General features: G+C 32.2%; 2 protein-coding genes across 2 annotated transcripts in view; one reads left to right on the top strand and one right to left on the bottom strand.

Annotated features, from left to right (window-relative positions):
- LOC124538652 (bifunctional glutamate/proline--tRNA ligase) overlaps positions 1-17466 on the bottom strand; it is a 41377-nt gene that overhangs the window by 23726 nt on the left and 185 nt on the right. Inside the window, exons 2-13 of the mRNA XM_047115784.1 lie at positions 17066-17407; positions 16727-16877; positions 15930-16049; positions 14993-15119; positions 13165-13357; positions 11574-11745; positions 10805-10963; positions 10308-10382; positions 9265-9409; positions 8448-8695; positions 7705-7912; positions 6869-7057 (exon numbers count right to left, since the gene is read on the bottom strand). Of these exons, the coding sequence (XP_046971740.1) occupies positions 6869-7057; positions 7705-7912; positions 8448-8695; positions 9265-9409; positions 10308-10382; positions 10805-10963; positions 11574-11745; positions 13165-13357; positions 14993-15119; positions 15930-16049; positions 16727-16877; positions 17066-17407 (2129 nt within the window). The remainder of the gene's footprint in view (positions 1-6868; positions 7058-7704; positions 7913-8447; positions 8696-9264; positions 9410-10307; positions 10383-10804; positions 10964-11573; positions 11746-13164; positions 13358-14992; positions 15120-15929; positions 16050-16726; positions 16878-17065; positions 17408-17466) is intronic.
- Positions 2378-3756, top strand: LOC124538654 (serine/threonine-protein kinase PRP4 homolog). The gene is made up of 3 exons (XM_047115787.1): positions 2378-2643; positions 2741-3108; positions 3428-3756. Exons 1-3 carry the CDS (start codon positions 2415-2417, stop codon positions 3659-3661), a joined length of 831 nt encoding a protein of 276 aa, XP_046971743.1. The 5' UTR covers positions 2378-2414; the 3' UTR covers positions 3662-3756.

Here is a 17466-nt window from a genome sequence, read left to right as displayed (position 1 = left end):
AATGCAATATATAAGTAATCGAGGTGGCCGCCGCCACTTTCTACTCATATACTATGTGCTTCGTTTATATAGGTCTAGTCTCATATATATTGCTAATATTATTATAAGAAAAATATATTTATTCTAATAACGAATATTGTTTTTATTTATTTTACTCCATCAGTTTTTTTTTATTACATTTTTTCATTTATAAATGATTTCACTAATTTTAAATTTCGATGTTTTCAAAATGTGTTTACATATTTAGGTTTTTAGTAGTGAGCAACCTTGATTATAACACAAAAACGTCAAATTGACAATAAACAGCGTGAATAATTAATGATTGTAACAGAAAAAAACATATTTGAAATTATATTATCGTAATAGTTCAGTTTAATTCTTATAAGTATTGTTTTGCGAATTCAATGTAAGCGCAACTTCATCACATGAATAACATACGATATCATATCTTAAGAGAAACTACGCGGTGAAACTTAAACACAATTTTAAATAAATATCCTGTAAGTTTGTGCATTATTAATTTATTTTAAGCATGTTGTGAATTGGAGTATTGATATTTTTTTAATACTAAACTGGCCCCATTTTAATAGATTTTTATAAGTAGATGCTCAGCCTTCTGGTCGTCCATATTTAAACAATCTTATTTAAATATTTTTGCCTTTTAAATTTTAAAATAATTTTCGATTAAGTAGACAATATCAATTAATTATATTAATTACATTTTTCTTTGCAGAAATGAAATGTCGAAGGTAAGAAATAGTTATTCTTAATAAAAAAAAAAGTAACAAAATAAGACAACAGATATTATTAAGGAATATATAGAATAATTCACTATTTTGGTATCAAAACTTTAGTAAAAACTTTTTGTTTTATAGAAAAATTATTTTAGTCAGTATAAAAGTCCCAACACTGTTATTGTTCCAACTACTGTATGTTATGCACCATCACCTAAGAGACCAAAGGTGGAAGTGCCTCTGGTGAGTACAAAATATATTTTTATTTACTTATTCATGTAAGATAAATTGTCAAGTATTAAAAATATTTTGTAAGTATACATTGTTTTAATTTGTTACTGATAATATACTTATATTTTTTATTTTCAGTATACACCTAAATTGAGTATCATTTTTATAAAAGCTATTTTAAAAATAGCAATATATACATATTAGAATATGTATATAAATAATGATTTACATATTATAAAATGATACAAAGTAAAACAAACCAATAACATGAGCGATAATTAGTTACAACAATCTCTTAAATCAGATATTTAGTTGATAAATAGTCACTTTTATTGATTTGATTTATATCAAACAATGATCCTTTCTACAAATATTATTAAAATATGTAAATGGTAATTTAATAAAATAAAAATAAATAATATTAATAAATTCAACCACAATAACTTTAATTTTTACAGCCAAGTCAATCACCACAGCATGTAGACCTAAGTTTTTTGGATGACTTTAATATTGATGAAATAATTGATTGCTTGTATAATTGCGATAGTAATGATAGAACTTTGCAAGAAAAGGAAAATGATCCTAACAGTTCACTTCTAACGAGAGAACACAATGTTATAGTTTTAAGTAATGAATCATCAACAAATGTAGTAAACAACCATAAAAATAATGGAAATAATTATGAAAATTGTGTTGTTAGCGGATCAGATACGAAAAATGTACTTAATATTACTTTAAATACCAATCAAAATGTTGAGGAAAACTATACTACTAATATTTTTAATTCTGAAATTGATAATGGTAACCAAGACAGCAAAGAAAGTATTGTGCAAAAGCCTCAATCTGATCGAGTTTTGGTAGACAATATTAGATTACAATCAACATGCAAAGAAGCAAATATAATTAATAATCATGAAATTCTAAGTATCTCTAAAGATAGTAGCAGTGTGAGAAACAATAAGCTAAATGAAGTTCAAAATAATGGATATTTAGATTCGAACACACCTACTGTTTTAGAAAATAACATTGTACTAGTAAAAGATAAGAAGGACACAAAAATAAATCAAAAAGAAGTAATAAATCCTAATGATGTTAAAGAAAAAAAAGAATACAGACAAATACAGATAATACAAAAAAGAAACACAGTGCCTAAACATACTGTTCAATTTAAAATGGACAACTTATGTAAAGAGTTAGGGAAAAAAATGTCTTATTTTTTACATACAAAGTATTGGGTGCAATCATTAACACACCATGGTAAATTTTCTAGAATATTTAAATGCCGAGATTCCGGTGGTGAGCAGTATGTAGTTAAGATGTTGAAGTTAGTATAATTTTATTATGTATATCAAATTCATTTCAACTAGGTATCCTTTCTATTGTATTGTATTCAATTTATTTTTCAGTTATAAATCAGATAAAATTTTCCTTGGCATTAAAAAAGGAAAAATGTTAATGGAGATTCAAGCTGATATTCCAATCGATAATTTATTCTGTGTGTATTTAAAAAATACTTTTTCCATCAATGGTTATTGGTGCTTTTTGATGGAGTTCTATCCCACAAATTTAGAACTAGCCATGCAGAAGAAACCGTTTCATATTAACATGGTCCAAGATCTTTCTAGGCAGCTTGTAGCAGCTGTTACATTGCTCAGGAATAATGAAATAGTACATTCAGGTATGTAATATAACTCTCAACAATATATGTTAATTTAAGTTATATTTTTATGTGATGTTCTTATAAAATCTCTCACATTTTATTTAACCTTTTTTAGATATTAAACCTTCTCACATTTTACTTAACACTTCTTATACAAAACTAAAATTATGTGGGTTTGATAGTTCCTACTATATATGTGAGGCTGAAATGTCACCAAATATAGGTTCTATATCGTACCGCGCACCGGAAGTGATATTAGGTCACTCTGCTGGATTCAGCATTGATGTATGGTCTACTGCTTTGATACTACACGAAATGGCAACAGGTCAGAAACTGTTTCCTGGTTATTGCAACTGGGATATTTTGAATAGACAAATGTGTACTTTAGGAAACATACCACATGAAATGTTGAGCAGATCATACTTTAGCAATAAATATTTTGTTAATGGAAAGTTTAAGAAAAAAAATGGTCTCAATGCTGAGGTATGTACTTTTTAAAGTTATGTATATATTGTTTGTATATGAAATATTATATTGGTGCTAGTTTTGGGATCTTGGTACTCATTGTTTGGAAAAGATTAGTAAAGCGATGAGGCTTGTTCCTTGATGATTTGCCTTTGTGTACAATAAAGTTTATAAATAAAAGCAAATACAATGGTTTACAGTTAAAGAATTAATGTTAGATAAGCAAACACAAGTTAGAATAAAGTATGCAAAGTGTGGAGAACAATTAGCTGTTATTATTATCGAAAATAACTTCACAAACTTTCAAATTTTATAAAAGCTAATTTTTAATTTGCAGAAAATGGTAAATAATATATTTAAAAGGACCAATAAAATATCTAAATCGGTTTATGATGCCTACTACAAACACTGGGCGCCTTCCAGGACCAAAATGCAGATATCAATAGATGTTCAAAAGATTAAATCTCTACTTAGCTTACTGGATCAAATGCTAGTTATGTATCCGAACCATAGATTACCTATTGAATTTGTATACGCAAATCCGTTTGTGTATGAAATGTTTGATTGTTGATTTTGATTTTGGTTGTTTCAATTTGAATATACTTTTAAGTTTTGAAATGATCGAAGATAATATTTGCTGCTGGTTGAAGATTAAGATTATTTTTGTTAACCCAAATTAGGTTTAACTTTATATTTGTTGCAATAAAAAATATATCTTGTTTTTTATTATTTGATTTACTTTGAAAAATCTGTCGGTGTTCAAAAAAAAACAACAAACATGTTTTTTTGAACAAGAACAATGAAGACAATTTCCATTCTAATAAGAATTCAAGATGTCAAATCAAATTTCTTATATGCACTTAAGCTTTAAAATGAAAAAGCAGGACATAAAAAATAGGTTAAGGATTCACTCTTCTGATATGGTCTTAAGGCTAAAAAATGAAACATGATCAAAATGAATGATAACCTTTATTTATCTTTTAACACGTTCACTGCCACCTAAATTTTTCCTATGCTCATAGCGATGCCGCCATACATAAAGCCGCGAACACGCTAGGCGTGTCCCCGGCATCGCTAGATAAATTGTATGGACAAGCGTAGCGTGTCCACTGGCACAGGAACAAAAAAATGATAATTTTTTTGTTAAAACGGTCTTTGTTAGTTAATATTTCTTGTGTTATGCAATAATTAAGGTGTTTAGAATAATGTTGTCAGTGTTTTATCCTGGAATTATGACAAAAAACCGCTTTTATGGTAAGTAAACATCATAATGTAATCAGTGGTTGTAAAACTTTTTAATAAATTCCCACATATCATATTTATATTGGTGTCGAATTTGATATATACTTTTTATCGCGTTATGATTTAGTTCGTATTTCAATAAAAAAATTGTTCATGATATATACTGTTACCTGTTATCTACTGTTGTATCCCTGCAAAGGACGCGGGTCAGTTTGAAAGTAGCAAGGTATAATCAAATAAAATAAAATAGAACTTTCAATACAAATTAAAACAGAGTTTAAATTTCGCTTCATAAAGTGTCCATAAAAATCCACCTTCTTTTTTTGTTTTCTCAAATACATACTTATTAATTTCTAAAATCAATTTTTATCTCACTTGTTTCGTTCACTTTCTTATTAGTTGCTAGAAATGTTCAAAGGTCATAGGATATCGATTCGGTGCACATGTCTTGATATAATAATAAAGAACAATTAAATAAGTAATAATTAATAAACAAATAATTAAAAAATAATCAAGCTTCTTGTAAGCTAAACTCGTTTTATTGTTTCATTACTTCAATTCTTGTAACACGAATTTGAAGTTGACATGAGTTTACATTTTTAAGGTAAATCAGCCTTATTTAGTGTTTAATTTTATATATTTGGTGTATGTATGTGGTAGTTAATGATTAATCGAACTAACATATAGGTACTTGTAATACATAATCAGTATCAACATAACACAAAGTAAGACAATTTAGTATAAACTTTGTCATTAAATAGGAATGGCAGAATTACGGCTTATATAGTTTTCAACCGACTTCCAAAAGGAGGAGGTTATCAATTCGATTCAATAACTATAACTACATTATATAATCGTAAATCGACTTTTAAGTAGTCTAATATTTTTCATTTCATTTAACTTAGGAAGACTCTAAAAAATATGTTTAATACGCAATTATTTTTATTACTTTTTCGTGCATATTAATTTGTTTTAAAATAGTGTTTTGTTTGAAGTCGGTTTTTCTTTTTGTTAAAATTTTTATTTATACTACAAAGGTGTATAAATTTTTATAATAATAGATATTTGTACAAAAAAAAAATGTAACAAAGTTCCGCAAATTTGAGAAAACAATAACAAAATTAGTTCAATTTTCGACAAATTGGTAATAAGCCATAAATAAAATGTGGTTTGTTGAAAAAACAGTTTGACAATCTATGATTATCCTTAATAAGTGAACAAGCCTAGCGTGTCGCCGGCATTACGAAAGACATTTTTTTGTAAAATAAAAAAAAAATATTATTTTTAACGGCCCACTTAAAAACTCAGTAGCTTATCGCTTGAAGATTGCACACAATTAGTTTGAATGAATAATTTAGCCTAGTTTTTAAGATATCACTGAAATTCTTAGAACACGCCTAGCGTGTTCGCGGCGTGGCTATAGACATTCGCATGAACACGCTAGGCGTGTCGCTGGCACTGAACGTGTTAAAGGAAATAATTTTGATGAGGTAAATATCATTTGCCATAATACTTTAGAAATCTTGTTTGGTATTTGTAATGGCATAAATTACGAGAGACTATATCTTCGAACTGTTTGCATATAAAGACTTACAAATAAGGTCCTCTTAATACTTTAAATTACTATTAACCACTGCTGCAGTAGCATTTGTAGCAGAAAAGATCAATTAGAATGTCTTACCTTTTGTCATTAGCAGGTACTAGATTAAGTTCGGAATTTAACATACAGCTCTGGCAAATTGTATTTGTCTTGTATAGGTCATTCATCAGATATCAGTACAAAATACAATATTAAATGAAGAATTTTTACTAACTAGCAATACTTTTCTGGTAAAAATGAATCATTGTGGAGTATAACAAATATTGTTAACCCTTTTCAATGAGCTTCTTTTGTAACTATGTGTGTGATCTAAAATCTAAAATCACACATTTGCTTGAAGTGAAAACACCCCACATTTATAGCTGTTTTTTTTGGTTTCGTAAATAAGTCAACCATCATAACTGGTTTAAGGTTTTGCTGGAATGATGAATGTTTTACTACATTCAACCCAAAGTACTCAAAATACTAGTAATAGCATTCGCTTTTCTTTATAGATTTACCATATAAAACAGCATACCAACCAGATCATCAAGTTCATTGAACTCTGTAGGCTATTATGGCATAAACCAGAGAATCAAGTTCATTGAACTCTGTAGGCTATTATGACATAAACCAGAGCATCAAGTTCATTGAACTCTGTAGGCTATTATGACATAAACCAGAGCATCAAGTTCATTGTGTGTGTTCACTGTTCATTTGTGAAGGGTGAGTGAGCCAGTGTAACTACAGGCACAAGGGACATAACATCTTAGTTCCCAAGGTTGGTGGCCCATTGACGATGTAAGGAATAGTTAATAATTCTTACAGCGTTAATGTCTATGGGCGATGGTGACCACTTACCATCAGGTGGCCCATATGCTCGTCCGCCAACCTATGCGATAAAAAAAAAAAATTGAACTCTATAGGCTATATAATTGTGACGAAGGGGTCACTGACCTGTCCCGGCATCTCCTTGGTGTGTCCGTCGGGCACGTGGAACAGCACGAGCGGCGTGGCGCGCGCGGTGTGCGGGGAGGGCGGCGCGGGCGCCACGTCCACGCGGAAGAACCCGCGCCGCTGCAGCTGGATCACGTCGCCGACCTTCAGCTGGGCCATGGCCGGCTCGCCCAGCATTTGGATCTCCCACTGCAATCAATTTGTAACATGTTCAGATTACAAGTAGCAGGGGAATTGATTATTTTAGACATTGTATCGTAAAGAAAAAAAAAACAAACTTATCATAAAATTAAATACCAAGTTTTTCATATCATGTTCAGATTACAAGTAGCAGGGGAATTGATCATTTTAGACACTGTACCGTAAAGAAACAAACAAGTACAAGTACAAACTTATTATAAAATTAAATACCAAGTATACAGAAAGAGTCGAGATGGCCCAGTGGTTAGAACGCGTGCATCTTAACCGATGATTGCGGGTTCAAACCTAATTTGTCTTTATAATTCATCTCGTGCTCAGCGTTGAAGGAAAACCTCGTGAGGAAAGCTGCATGTGACAAATTTCATATAAATTCTGCCACATGTGTATTCCACCAACCCGCATTATAGCGTGGTGGAATATGTTCCAAACCATCTCCTCAAAAGGAGAGGAGGCCTTTGGCCCAGCAGTGGGAATTTACAGGCTGTTGTTGTTGTATACAGAAAAACTATTAAGCTGACAGGAAATAAATTGATTTTTCTTAAAACTGTTATAACCTAGCTGATCAATTTATGTATCATCCTCATATTTGACCTTGAAAAACTACTCTCATTGTCCCAGACACTTCAAAAACTAACCCTGGTCTGGTGTCCGATGTACTGCTTGAAGTCTTCGTCCTTGCCCAGCAATGGTTTTGATATGATATGGTCGAAATACACGCAGTATGTCTCGACCATATTAGACTGTGGTGTATCAGCGAGCCAGGTCAATTTAAGTGTTTTCTTATAATCCTTGTTCTCGAGGTTTGGTGTTGCGTCTATACTTGTTACAGTGCCGTCTGGTGCCCTGGAAATTAACCAAAAAGGTTATGGCATTGTAGTTATAATTTTAACAGTAAGATAAATATAATGCACTAGTTAAATTTCTTGGCTTCGAAGAGTACAATGTTTTCATTGCAAACAACATTACACCTAAAGTCTGGATTGTTAATTTTAAAATTACAAAATACTATTTGTATTTTCAAAAATTATGTTCTTGGTGGTAGGGCTTTGTGCAAGCCCGTCTGGGTAGGTACCACCCACTCATCAGTTATTCTACCGCCAAATAACAGTACTCAGTATTGTTGTGTTCCGGTTTGAAGGGTGAGTGAGCCAGTGTAACTACAGGCACAAGGGACATAACATCTTAGTTGTCAAGGTTGGTGGCACATTAACGATGTAAGGAATAGTTAATATTTCTTACAGCGTCATTGTCTATGGGTGATGGTGACCACTTACCATCATGTGGCCCATCTGCTCGTCCGCCAACCTATACCATAAAAAAAAATAGTTACTATTAGTTGATTTAAGCCTACTTTACTTTAACTATATATGTTACTTACTTGTGAATTTTGTCGATCATGATATTTCCGAAGTTAATAAACGTAGCATTTTCACCTTCCTTCAATGTCTTCGCGTCGACTTGGTCTATGAGGAGTCTTTTCGACACCCAAACTGTTTTGTTGCCAACGACTGGGTTTTTGGGATGTAACGCTACGTTCAAAGTACTGTCTGCAGTGACCCCTCTAAGATTTACATGCACTGGGTTCATTTCTAGGGCAGTGTAGCGAGGAGCTATCGGGTCTATCACCTGAATAACAAATCATTTTTAGGTTGTACTCAATTATTTATGCTGGAATATTGAAAATAGAATAACCGTTTGGGATATTAGGTGGTAGGGTTTTATACTAATACGGTTTCATTTCAGCACAAGAGAGATAACATCTTAGTTACCATTCATTTGTAGATCACTCTAACTGTGATATAAAGCAGAGATCTATTTATCTATTTCTAATGTCTTGGGTTCAAATCCCACGCCGAAAAAAGTTTATTGGGATTTTCTGTGTAAATATTCTCAGAAGCAGTTGTCTGTCTGATTGATGTGAGCCTTTACTGAGCCTTAGTTCTTATCGGTAGAATTAACTTTACGAATCGGTGTTAGCTTAATTTAATTGCTATGCTTTTATAAGCTGTTTTAAATAAATAATATCCTGATTTTTTTTTTGTTAAGTTATGAAAAAGTCTTAAAAAAACTTTACGAATCGGTGTTAGCTTTATTTAATTGCTTTGCTTTTATGAGCTGTTTTAAATAAATAATATATTGAATTTTTTTTTGTTAAGTTATGAAAAAAGTCTTTAAAAAAAAAATAGAAGGAGTACCTTCTTGTTGATGGCCCAGATCTTGTCCCACTCCATGAAGACGACGGAGCGGCTGGAGCCCTGCGCGCGGATGAACTGGCGCAGCGCCTCCACGGCCAGCCCGCGCCGCAGCACGCCGCGCACCGTCGGCATGCGCGGGTCGTCCCTGCGGAGCGCCCGCACACCCTCACTACCACTTCCACACTCTCTTACACGCCTCTAGCTCGCGGGTATACGCGTTTATTTCAACGTCATTTTTAATCTATATTAATTTTATAAATGTGAAAGGAACTGTGCGGCGCGGGTCGTCCCTGCGGAGCGCCCGCACACCCTCACTACCACTTCCACACCACTCCCTTACACGCCTCTAACTCCCGGGTTTACATGTTCATTTTAACATTATTTTTAATGAAAAATAAATCTGTGCAATATTGCCATGATATTTAAATATTCCCTCTTAAATGAAATGGAGTGCTGAAACCTAATTATGTAATAGAAAAGTTTGGCTGACCTGGAGACACCTCTACAAGAGAGAAGTAACAATTTTAATGGAATTCATTTTTAGATATCTAAATATAGTCACAGAGGCGGATTTAAAGGTGTGGAGGCCCCGGGGCCACAAAGCAGTGAGGGCCCTAGACAAACAGAAGCGTGAACACCCTAATAATTATATTATTATGAATTAATTAGTTTTTTTTTTATTTCAATCAGTAAGCTATGAATTGTTTCGTATTTGTATCGGTAACTTTTAAAATATTAAATAGTAACATTATTATAATTTGACTAAATCTTAGTATTTGTTAACTTGCTGAAAACTGTGGCCCCCTCTCACGTGGAGGCCCCCACTCATGTGGAGGCCCCCACTCATGTGGAGGCCCCAGGGCAGTTGCCCCGGTTGCCCTCTCCTAAATACGGCCCTGTATAGTCACAAATAATTATATGTAATGTTCAAATTCATTTGTAAAACAATAATTAGACGTCTCCCCTACTGTTACTCCAGATTCTTCGGACCTTTATCATGTACATAAACTAAATAAGATTTTTGTACTAAAGGTATTCCTTACCAGCCATCTACATGCCCTTGCTCCACGAACCACGTCAGTTTTCTCTTCGACAGTACAGTGTTTGTCATACTCAATCTGAAAAAGAAAAATTGTGTTCGATTTTTAAATTATCTTAAATACTAGTCATTTATGAAGTATAGTACAACACAAATTAGATGTAGCATCGGAAAATGCAATGGAATGAAAATAAAAACGATTACTGCCGATTTACACAACCAATAGAAATAGCTTCCTATCGCGCCATTCGACGCTATTCGTCGCTATAGATTCACGCGTAAGACAAAGCAAGTGCATGTAAATCGACGCGTCCAATTGACGAATATATTAGGTCATATGATATTACAAGTTATTACGTTTGTGCAAAGATCATATTCGCGTGAGAAATAAATATTGATAATTTGGGATAGCGTACTCAATTCGGATGGAATCGGTTTTACGAATTTTGCCGATGTAACATCTAAGTTGTGTCGTACTACAAATGGCAACACCGTACACACCTACTGTACTCCCAAATGTACGGCTTTCTCAGCTTCAAAGCATCTATAAACCAATAGAACTGAGGGTCTCGATCGTGATACTCCATCGTCCTGAGTACGTGCGTCACGCCCTCCACTGCGTCTACAATCGGACACGCGAAGTCGTACGTTGGGTATACTCTATAACGGGAAAAAAATAATTAATAAGTTTAATGGTAAACAATATTAATTTGTAACATTTAGCATTATTGATTACACCTTTCAAAGAATAAGAAATTATTAATAAACCAAATATATTCTTAGCATATAAAGTTGGCCTAATATATAAAATATCATCATCCTTTACAAAACACTTTCAATTAAAGACTGTCTATCATTTGATCATCTAAACCACATATACCATACATATATACTTTTCCGAATATATTTCGATATGATGTCATAGTATTAAGTTCTATTATCTTTCCGTTAAATAAAAACGATGCTCTAAAAATAGTCCAAAACAGTCTCCTAAAAATTATTGAGCTGCAGGCAATAAGGTTGGAGCTAAAAAAAATGTAATTCCGATGTTTACATGTTCCAATATCAAATCAGTCAAAGGAATAAAATTTCACAGTCCTATAGTTTTTATTAATATACATTTAGATTTAAAAGAACTGTTTCATAAATCAAAGATCAAAATACATAACATATAGATCCGATAAATATCTCACATATTCAAGGCGTGGGCCAAAAATATTTCGTCAATTAAATCTCAAGGTCAGAACACTATTTATGTGACGTCACTTACTTGTACTTGGTGCCGGTCCGCGGGTGCGGTTCGGGTTTGCAGCGGTAGATAGTGGGGTCGCGCATGCAGCCGTTAGTCGACTGCATGTCGATCTTCGCTCGGACGCAGTTCTGCACCCCCACTGCGGTTCCCTTCAACATCTCCTGCCAACGACGCAGATTCTCCTCGACCGCTGTTTCATTCATATTTATTCATGTTATTAAAACCATAATTAGCGCGAATAAAAATATTTATTAACATATTATGCCATCATGTCTAGATTTATCCGGAAAAGTATATAAGTTATCTGTTTTAGATGATAATTGATACAACATATACATAATAAATATTTTTATCTACACTAATATTATAAAGAGGAAAACTTTGTTGTTTGGTTGTAATGAATAGGCTCAAAAACTACTGGACCGATTTTAAAAATTCTTTCACCATTCGAAAGCTAAATTAATCCCGCATAACATAGGCTAAATTTTATTTCGAAAAAAAATAGGGTTCCGTAAGATTTTTTGGGTTTTTCGGACAAAAAGGGAAAAATCTACCAAAAAAGTTGATTTTTTGCGTATGATGCCTAAACTATAAAGGATAGAACTATAAAATGTTCTAATTAAGTGTAGATCTCATTAATATCTACAAATAAGTCCGCGACACACTATATCCATCTATGTCGGGTGAAGCACAACAACCATTTTTTTATTTAAAAAAGTTGAATTTCTTTTGGGCTACATTAAAACGCGTTTATTTTACTCATGCTACTAATCCTTATCAAAATAAATTATTTCATCACTAAGAAAAGTTTATGTAGATAATATTTGGTCTTTGAATGATTAAAATTGGACGTTTGGTTTTCAAGTTATGGCGAAATTAAAATATTATTCTGCTGCACGGCTGTCGCGTTGCAAAGTTGGCGTTGCATTGGCGCATGCAGGAGGGGAGTTTAGATCTCAATAGATCCAAGCGCCGGTTGCAGTAATTCTTCAAATGTGACCGTGCCTCAGCAGTAGGGATATTAGAAGACTGATTATGAACCGTTATCTACGCGGGCGAAGCCGCGGGCGACCGCTAGTTTATAATAAAATAATATATATCTTTATTTATATGCGTACAAATTATTTAAAGACTGTCTTTAAGTAATGTCAAAATAGATTATTTCCTAGTGTACATACATTATACATAGTGCGTTTCGCATTACGAATTTGGTGCCTGCAATACTGATACGCTTCCTACCTATATATGATATACTAGTATGGTAGGCACAACTGGCACAAGAGACATAACGCTTCAATTTTCCTCGGTGTCGCATTGGCAATCAATGGCAAACAATTGAACTGGCTAAATCTTTACTCAATGTACATGTACATGTGTGTGGGCAGTGGTTACCACTTCACTTAAAGCGGCCCATTTATTTGTTCACCTACCAAATAAAAAACCATCGAAAATAAGAGTCATAGAGAATGTAAGAGTAATGTATATCGTTTAGACTCTTAAACCTCGTTAAAAATCCTTTCGAATTTTGAAAAATCGTCACGTCATAATCAATTTATTCCGTGATGTTTATGGTCCTGTGTTGTCATTATCAAATAATCGTGCGACTTACAATTATTCCTGTTCCTGCTCTCAATCTTCTGCTCTCTTTCGTTTTTCATTTGCTCTGGGGGCGTGTCGTCGACGAAGGCTTTGCCTTCCTTGATGAGGTTTTCACAGTATTGCAACATCATATCGAAGTATTCTGACGTATGCGTGAACATATCCGGCTTTATTTCTAGCATCTCAACATCTTCGAGAATGACCTAAAAATATATTATTATTATTTCACTGACTCGGTAGTCTATAGGCAAGCCTTATTTTGAACATTAAAGTCTATGGTAGGTACGCTACGAGCTGTATTAGTTGATTGTACTAAACGCATATTAGTGTAAGTATAGCTTAATACTGCATACAGTGATAGTATTTACAGACAAATATGAAAATTTTGTCACCTACATCTGTAATATTGTAACATAGAGTTAAGGAAAATAAAAAAGGATATATCAAAAGTGTTCTTTCTAAATGTATTAGATTTTGATGTCTCTGGTGGAACTAAAATGACATAAGAAACAAGCTAATACTCAGTATAAAATAGAATTACAGAGAGAAAAATTGACAGTGGTAATAAACTTTTCAATCCCAGAGTAAATTTCAAGCAGCTACAATGCAGCTATAGTAGAAGCATTCGTGCAGTTAATAAAACCTTCATTTCAAAATCAAAATCAAAGTATACTTTATTCAAGTGGGCTTTTACAAGCACTTTTGAATCGTCATTTAACAATTAAGTGAAGCTACCACCGGTTCGGAAAGTAGATACTACTGAGAAGAACCGGCAAGAAACTCAGTAGTTACTCTTTTTTCAACATTTAAAAAAATACAGTCATGTTAGTTAATACAATTATTAAATTAATATATCCTGCCTGGAAGTCAACAGGTATTAATTCCACGCTTTTTTATCATCTACAAAATCTTGTATCGAATAATACGCCTTTTTCACCAATGTATTTTTTATAAACGATTTCAATTTACGAGACGGCAAAGTTAATGTTAATGTCTGTGGAATTTTATTATAGAAATGGATACCTTGCCCCAAGAAAGATTTATTGACTTTGCGGAGTCGGAAACTTGGCGTTATAAGCTTATCCTTACTTCTAGTGCATATACAATGATTATCACTGATTTTATCAAAGTGATCAATGTTACTGTGAATATACATGATATTGTTGTAAATATAGTGCGACGCAACAGTGAGTATTCCTACTCTGTTAAAAACAACCCGAAGAGAGTCTCTAGCTCCAAGATTATAAATAAACCGAATTGCTCTCTTTTGTAAAATAAAGACAGATTCAATGTCTGCAGCGTTACCCCAAAGTAATATGCCATATGACATAATACTGTGTAAAATAACCAAAATAAACTAAACTTTAACTTTATTCCATTAATGAAAACTTGCTGGATTCTTTGACTTTAGTATGAAGCAATGAGATCAAGAGCCCTAACTTTAACGCCGTAATATTTGAGCTTATAAAGAAGCGTCTCGTGTTCTACACAATCAAATGCTTTAGATAAATCACAGAATACTCCAATAGCATTCTGTGATTTCTCCCAAGCATCGTAAATATGTTTAAGAAGCGCAATTCCCGCATCAGTTGTTGATCGACCTCTTGTAAAACCAAATTGCTCACTATGAAAAATTGTATTTGTTCCAAAATGGATAAGAAGTTGAGTTAAAACAATTTTTTCGAAAAATTTACTTTTGATTTTTAACCATTTTCGTTACCATATTTTGGATCAATAATCCATACAAAATACTACTATTTTGTATGGATATACGATATTTTTGTAAAAATGCCTCTCAATCTTTGGCCGTGAATTCAAGAAACATTTTAGATTTTTACCTTTTCAAAATCAGCATTCTCCTTAGCCGGATTTGTGTCATCAAATCTCATAATTAATTTCCCTTCAAATGCTTGCTGGTAGTATTGATTCAGCAAGGCAGCTTTCGCGTGACCAATGTGAAGGTACCTAGCATAAATTATTCATTAAGTACAAACCTCGAATAACACTAACATATTTTTATTACAAACTCATATAGAAGATAACATTTTATTAATTCTGATATTGGTAACATTACTACTGTTCGTCACAAACTCACTTTTTTATTGATGTGAATAGAAATTTTATTATATTTATTTATTTTATTATTGTAATTGTTACAATTATTTTCAAAATGCGACTAATATTCACATTTCGTCTCCAATTGCTAGGAGGGCAACACTAGCACAGTATGGAGGAAGCTGGAACTTACACATTACTAGATAGAGACTATTAATTTTATTAGTTATATGTACTATAATTATCTACCATAAAAGGCTAACTAAAACTATAAGTTACATAGAAAGCTACGCCTCTATAGTATGCAAACAGTGGAAAGGAAAGACAGTGGATGTTGTAAAACAATATTTATATAATGAATTACAAAAATATATTTATTTTTTTATTTAAAATATGTCAATTAATAAATTCAACAAGTGAAAGTGACTTACAGTGTGGTTTATTAATTATTTTTTACAGTTTCAATGTCTATAGGTCACTCACCATCAGGTGTATCATCTGCCAATCTGTTAACCTATATAGGTACATGTAATTTAAAAAAAAACATGGTTTCTTATTCAACCATTATAGAATGGAAAGTTTTTCTTACATTTCCATTGGTCTAACTATTAATATAATCTATGTAATAAAAATAACAATTAAAATATAAATATTGCATAAGTATTAAATGTATTGCAAAAATCTTGATAAAGTAGTTAAAATAGGTAAATGTATACATACCCTGATGCCTCTGGTGGGAAGCGTACAATAACTTTGCCCATTTCCGCATGCGGCAATTCCACAAATTTGCCTTCTTGCTTGCTTGCAGATCCTGGTTCTTTGGTAACCGGTGGTGACTTTCTGTTAAACATACACAGTTCGTTAGATTATTAAACTATTGCTAACTTTCCTTATAATAATGACATGTTTATTTTATAACTTTACCATTGCCATAACAATTGCATAAGTGTTATTAATTTAATTTAGTCGTACAAAACTACACAATTAAAATAATTCATTGAAAGTATTGCATTTGTATGAAAAAAATTGTATGATCCAAGAATAGATGGTATATAAAAAAATTGTAAATTGTAAAAATGTAAAAAAAATATTGTATGATGCAATAATAGATGGTATATAAAAAAATTGTAAATTGTAAAAATGTAAAAAATATATTGTATGATGCAATAATAAATGGTATATAAAAATATTGTAAATTTTTTTTATATACCATAATATTGTAAATTTAATTGTGAGGTGCGATTAAAAGAGTAATAAGTCAATTAATAAGATAATTGACAATTGCATGATTAATGCCCAACACTGGTAGATGGTATATAAAAAATTGTAATGAGGTAAAAAAAAATTGTATGATGCAAGAATAGATGGTATATAAAAAAAATTGTAAAAATTTAAAAAAAATATTGTATGATGCAATAGTAGATGGTATATAAAAAAATTGTAAAAATGTAAAAAAATGATAAGTTTAATTCACATAATTTAAATATTTTAAATGAATAGTTGAGTTTGTTCTATACCTGGAGGCTGCCATGGATATCTTTTCTTGCACATCTGCAGGCATTTCTTTAAGAACTTTAACAACAGGTGCTTGGGCTTGAATAAAACTCATCCAACGCCTTATGTTGGGTAATGGAACATGTGCTGGTATAATATTATATGCTCTTGATTCTGAAACATATAAATAACATATATTATATCAATGTAATCAAGATTACATATATCATTTATGATTAGTAGCACCATTTACTAAAACTACTATAAAGTATGGAAGTAGGAGTTTATTTTTTATCTTATATGAAATAAAAATATGATATCATATCAGTATTAGTATGACATGTTTTATAAGCTTTACTTACCATACAGAACACTAAACATAGACAAGTCAGCCAGTGTTAACGTTTCACCAACTAAGTAAGTCTGTGGACCGAGAATCTTGTTAAGATAGAAAAGTGATTTAGGAATTTCGTCTTCCACCACGAGGCCAAAGGATAGCCAATGGTTTAATGTTACTTTCTGTAAGGGGTCCGCTGATTTATTGAAAGCACTCTCAAGTATCCTTATTAAATCATTACTAGTTGCAAATGGAATAGTTTTACTCGAACTTGTGTCTTCTTGAAACGTAACAAATGATACATTGCCCCATTCGAGATCTATTTGTTTGCCGGCAGCTTTATAAAATTCTACGGCAAGCACACCACCTGAAATATAGTATTAATAAGTGCTATTTTAATCCTCGCTCTATAAGTAACGAAAATAA

Source organism: Vanessa cardui, chromosome 20 (genome assembly GCF_905220365.1).
Source record: "Vanessa cardui chromosome 20, ilVanCard2.1, whole genome shotgun sequence".
Taxonomy (NCBI): Eukaryota; Metazoa; Arthropoda; class Insecta; order Lepidoptera; family Nymphalidae; genus Vanessa; species Vanessa cardui.
This window is presented reverse-complemented; position numbering and strand designations above follow the sequence as displayed.

Excerpts from the sequence above, each read along its gene's own strand:
- LOC124538654 (XM_047115787.1), top strand. The coding sequence starts at position 2,415 with ATGTTAATGGAGATTCAAGCTGATATTCCAATCGATAATTTATTCTGT. Across the intron at positions 2,644-2,740 it reads TAATGAAATAGTACATTCAG|ATATTAAACCTTCTCACATT; the intron begins GTATGTAATATA and ends AACCTTTTTTAG. Across the intron at positions 3,109-3,427 it reads AAAATGGTCTCAATGCTGAG|AAAATGGTAAATAATATATT; the intron begins GTATGTACTTTT and ends TTTAATTTGCAG.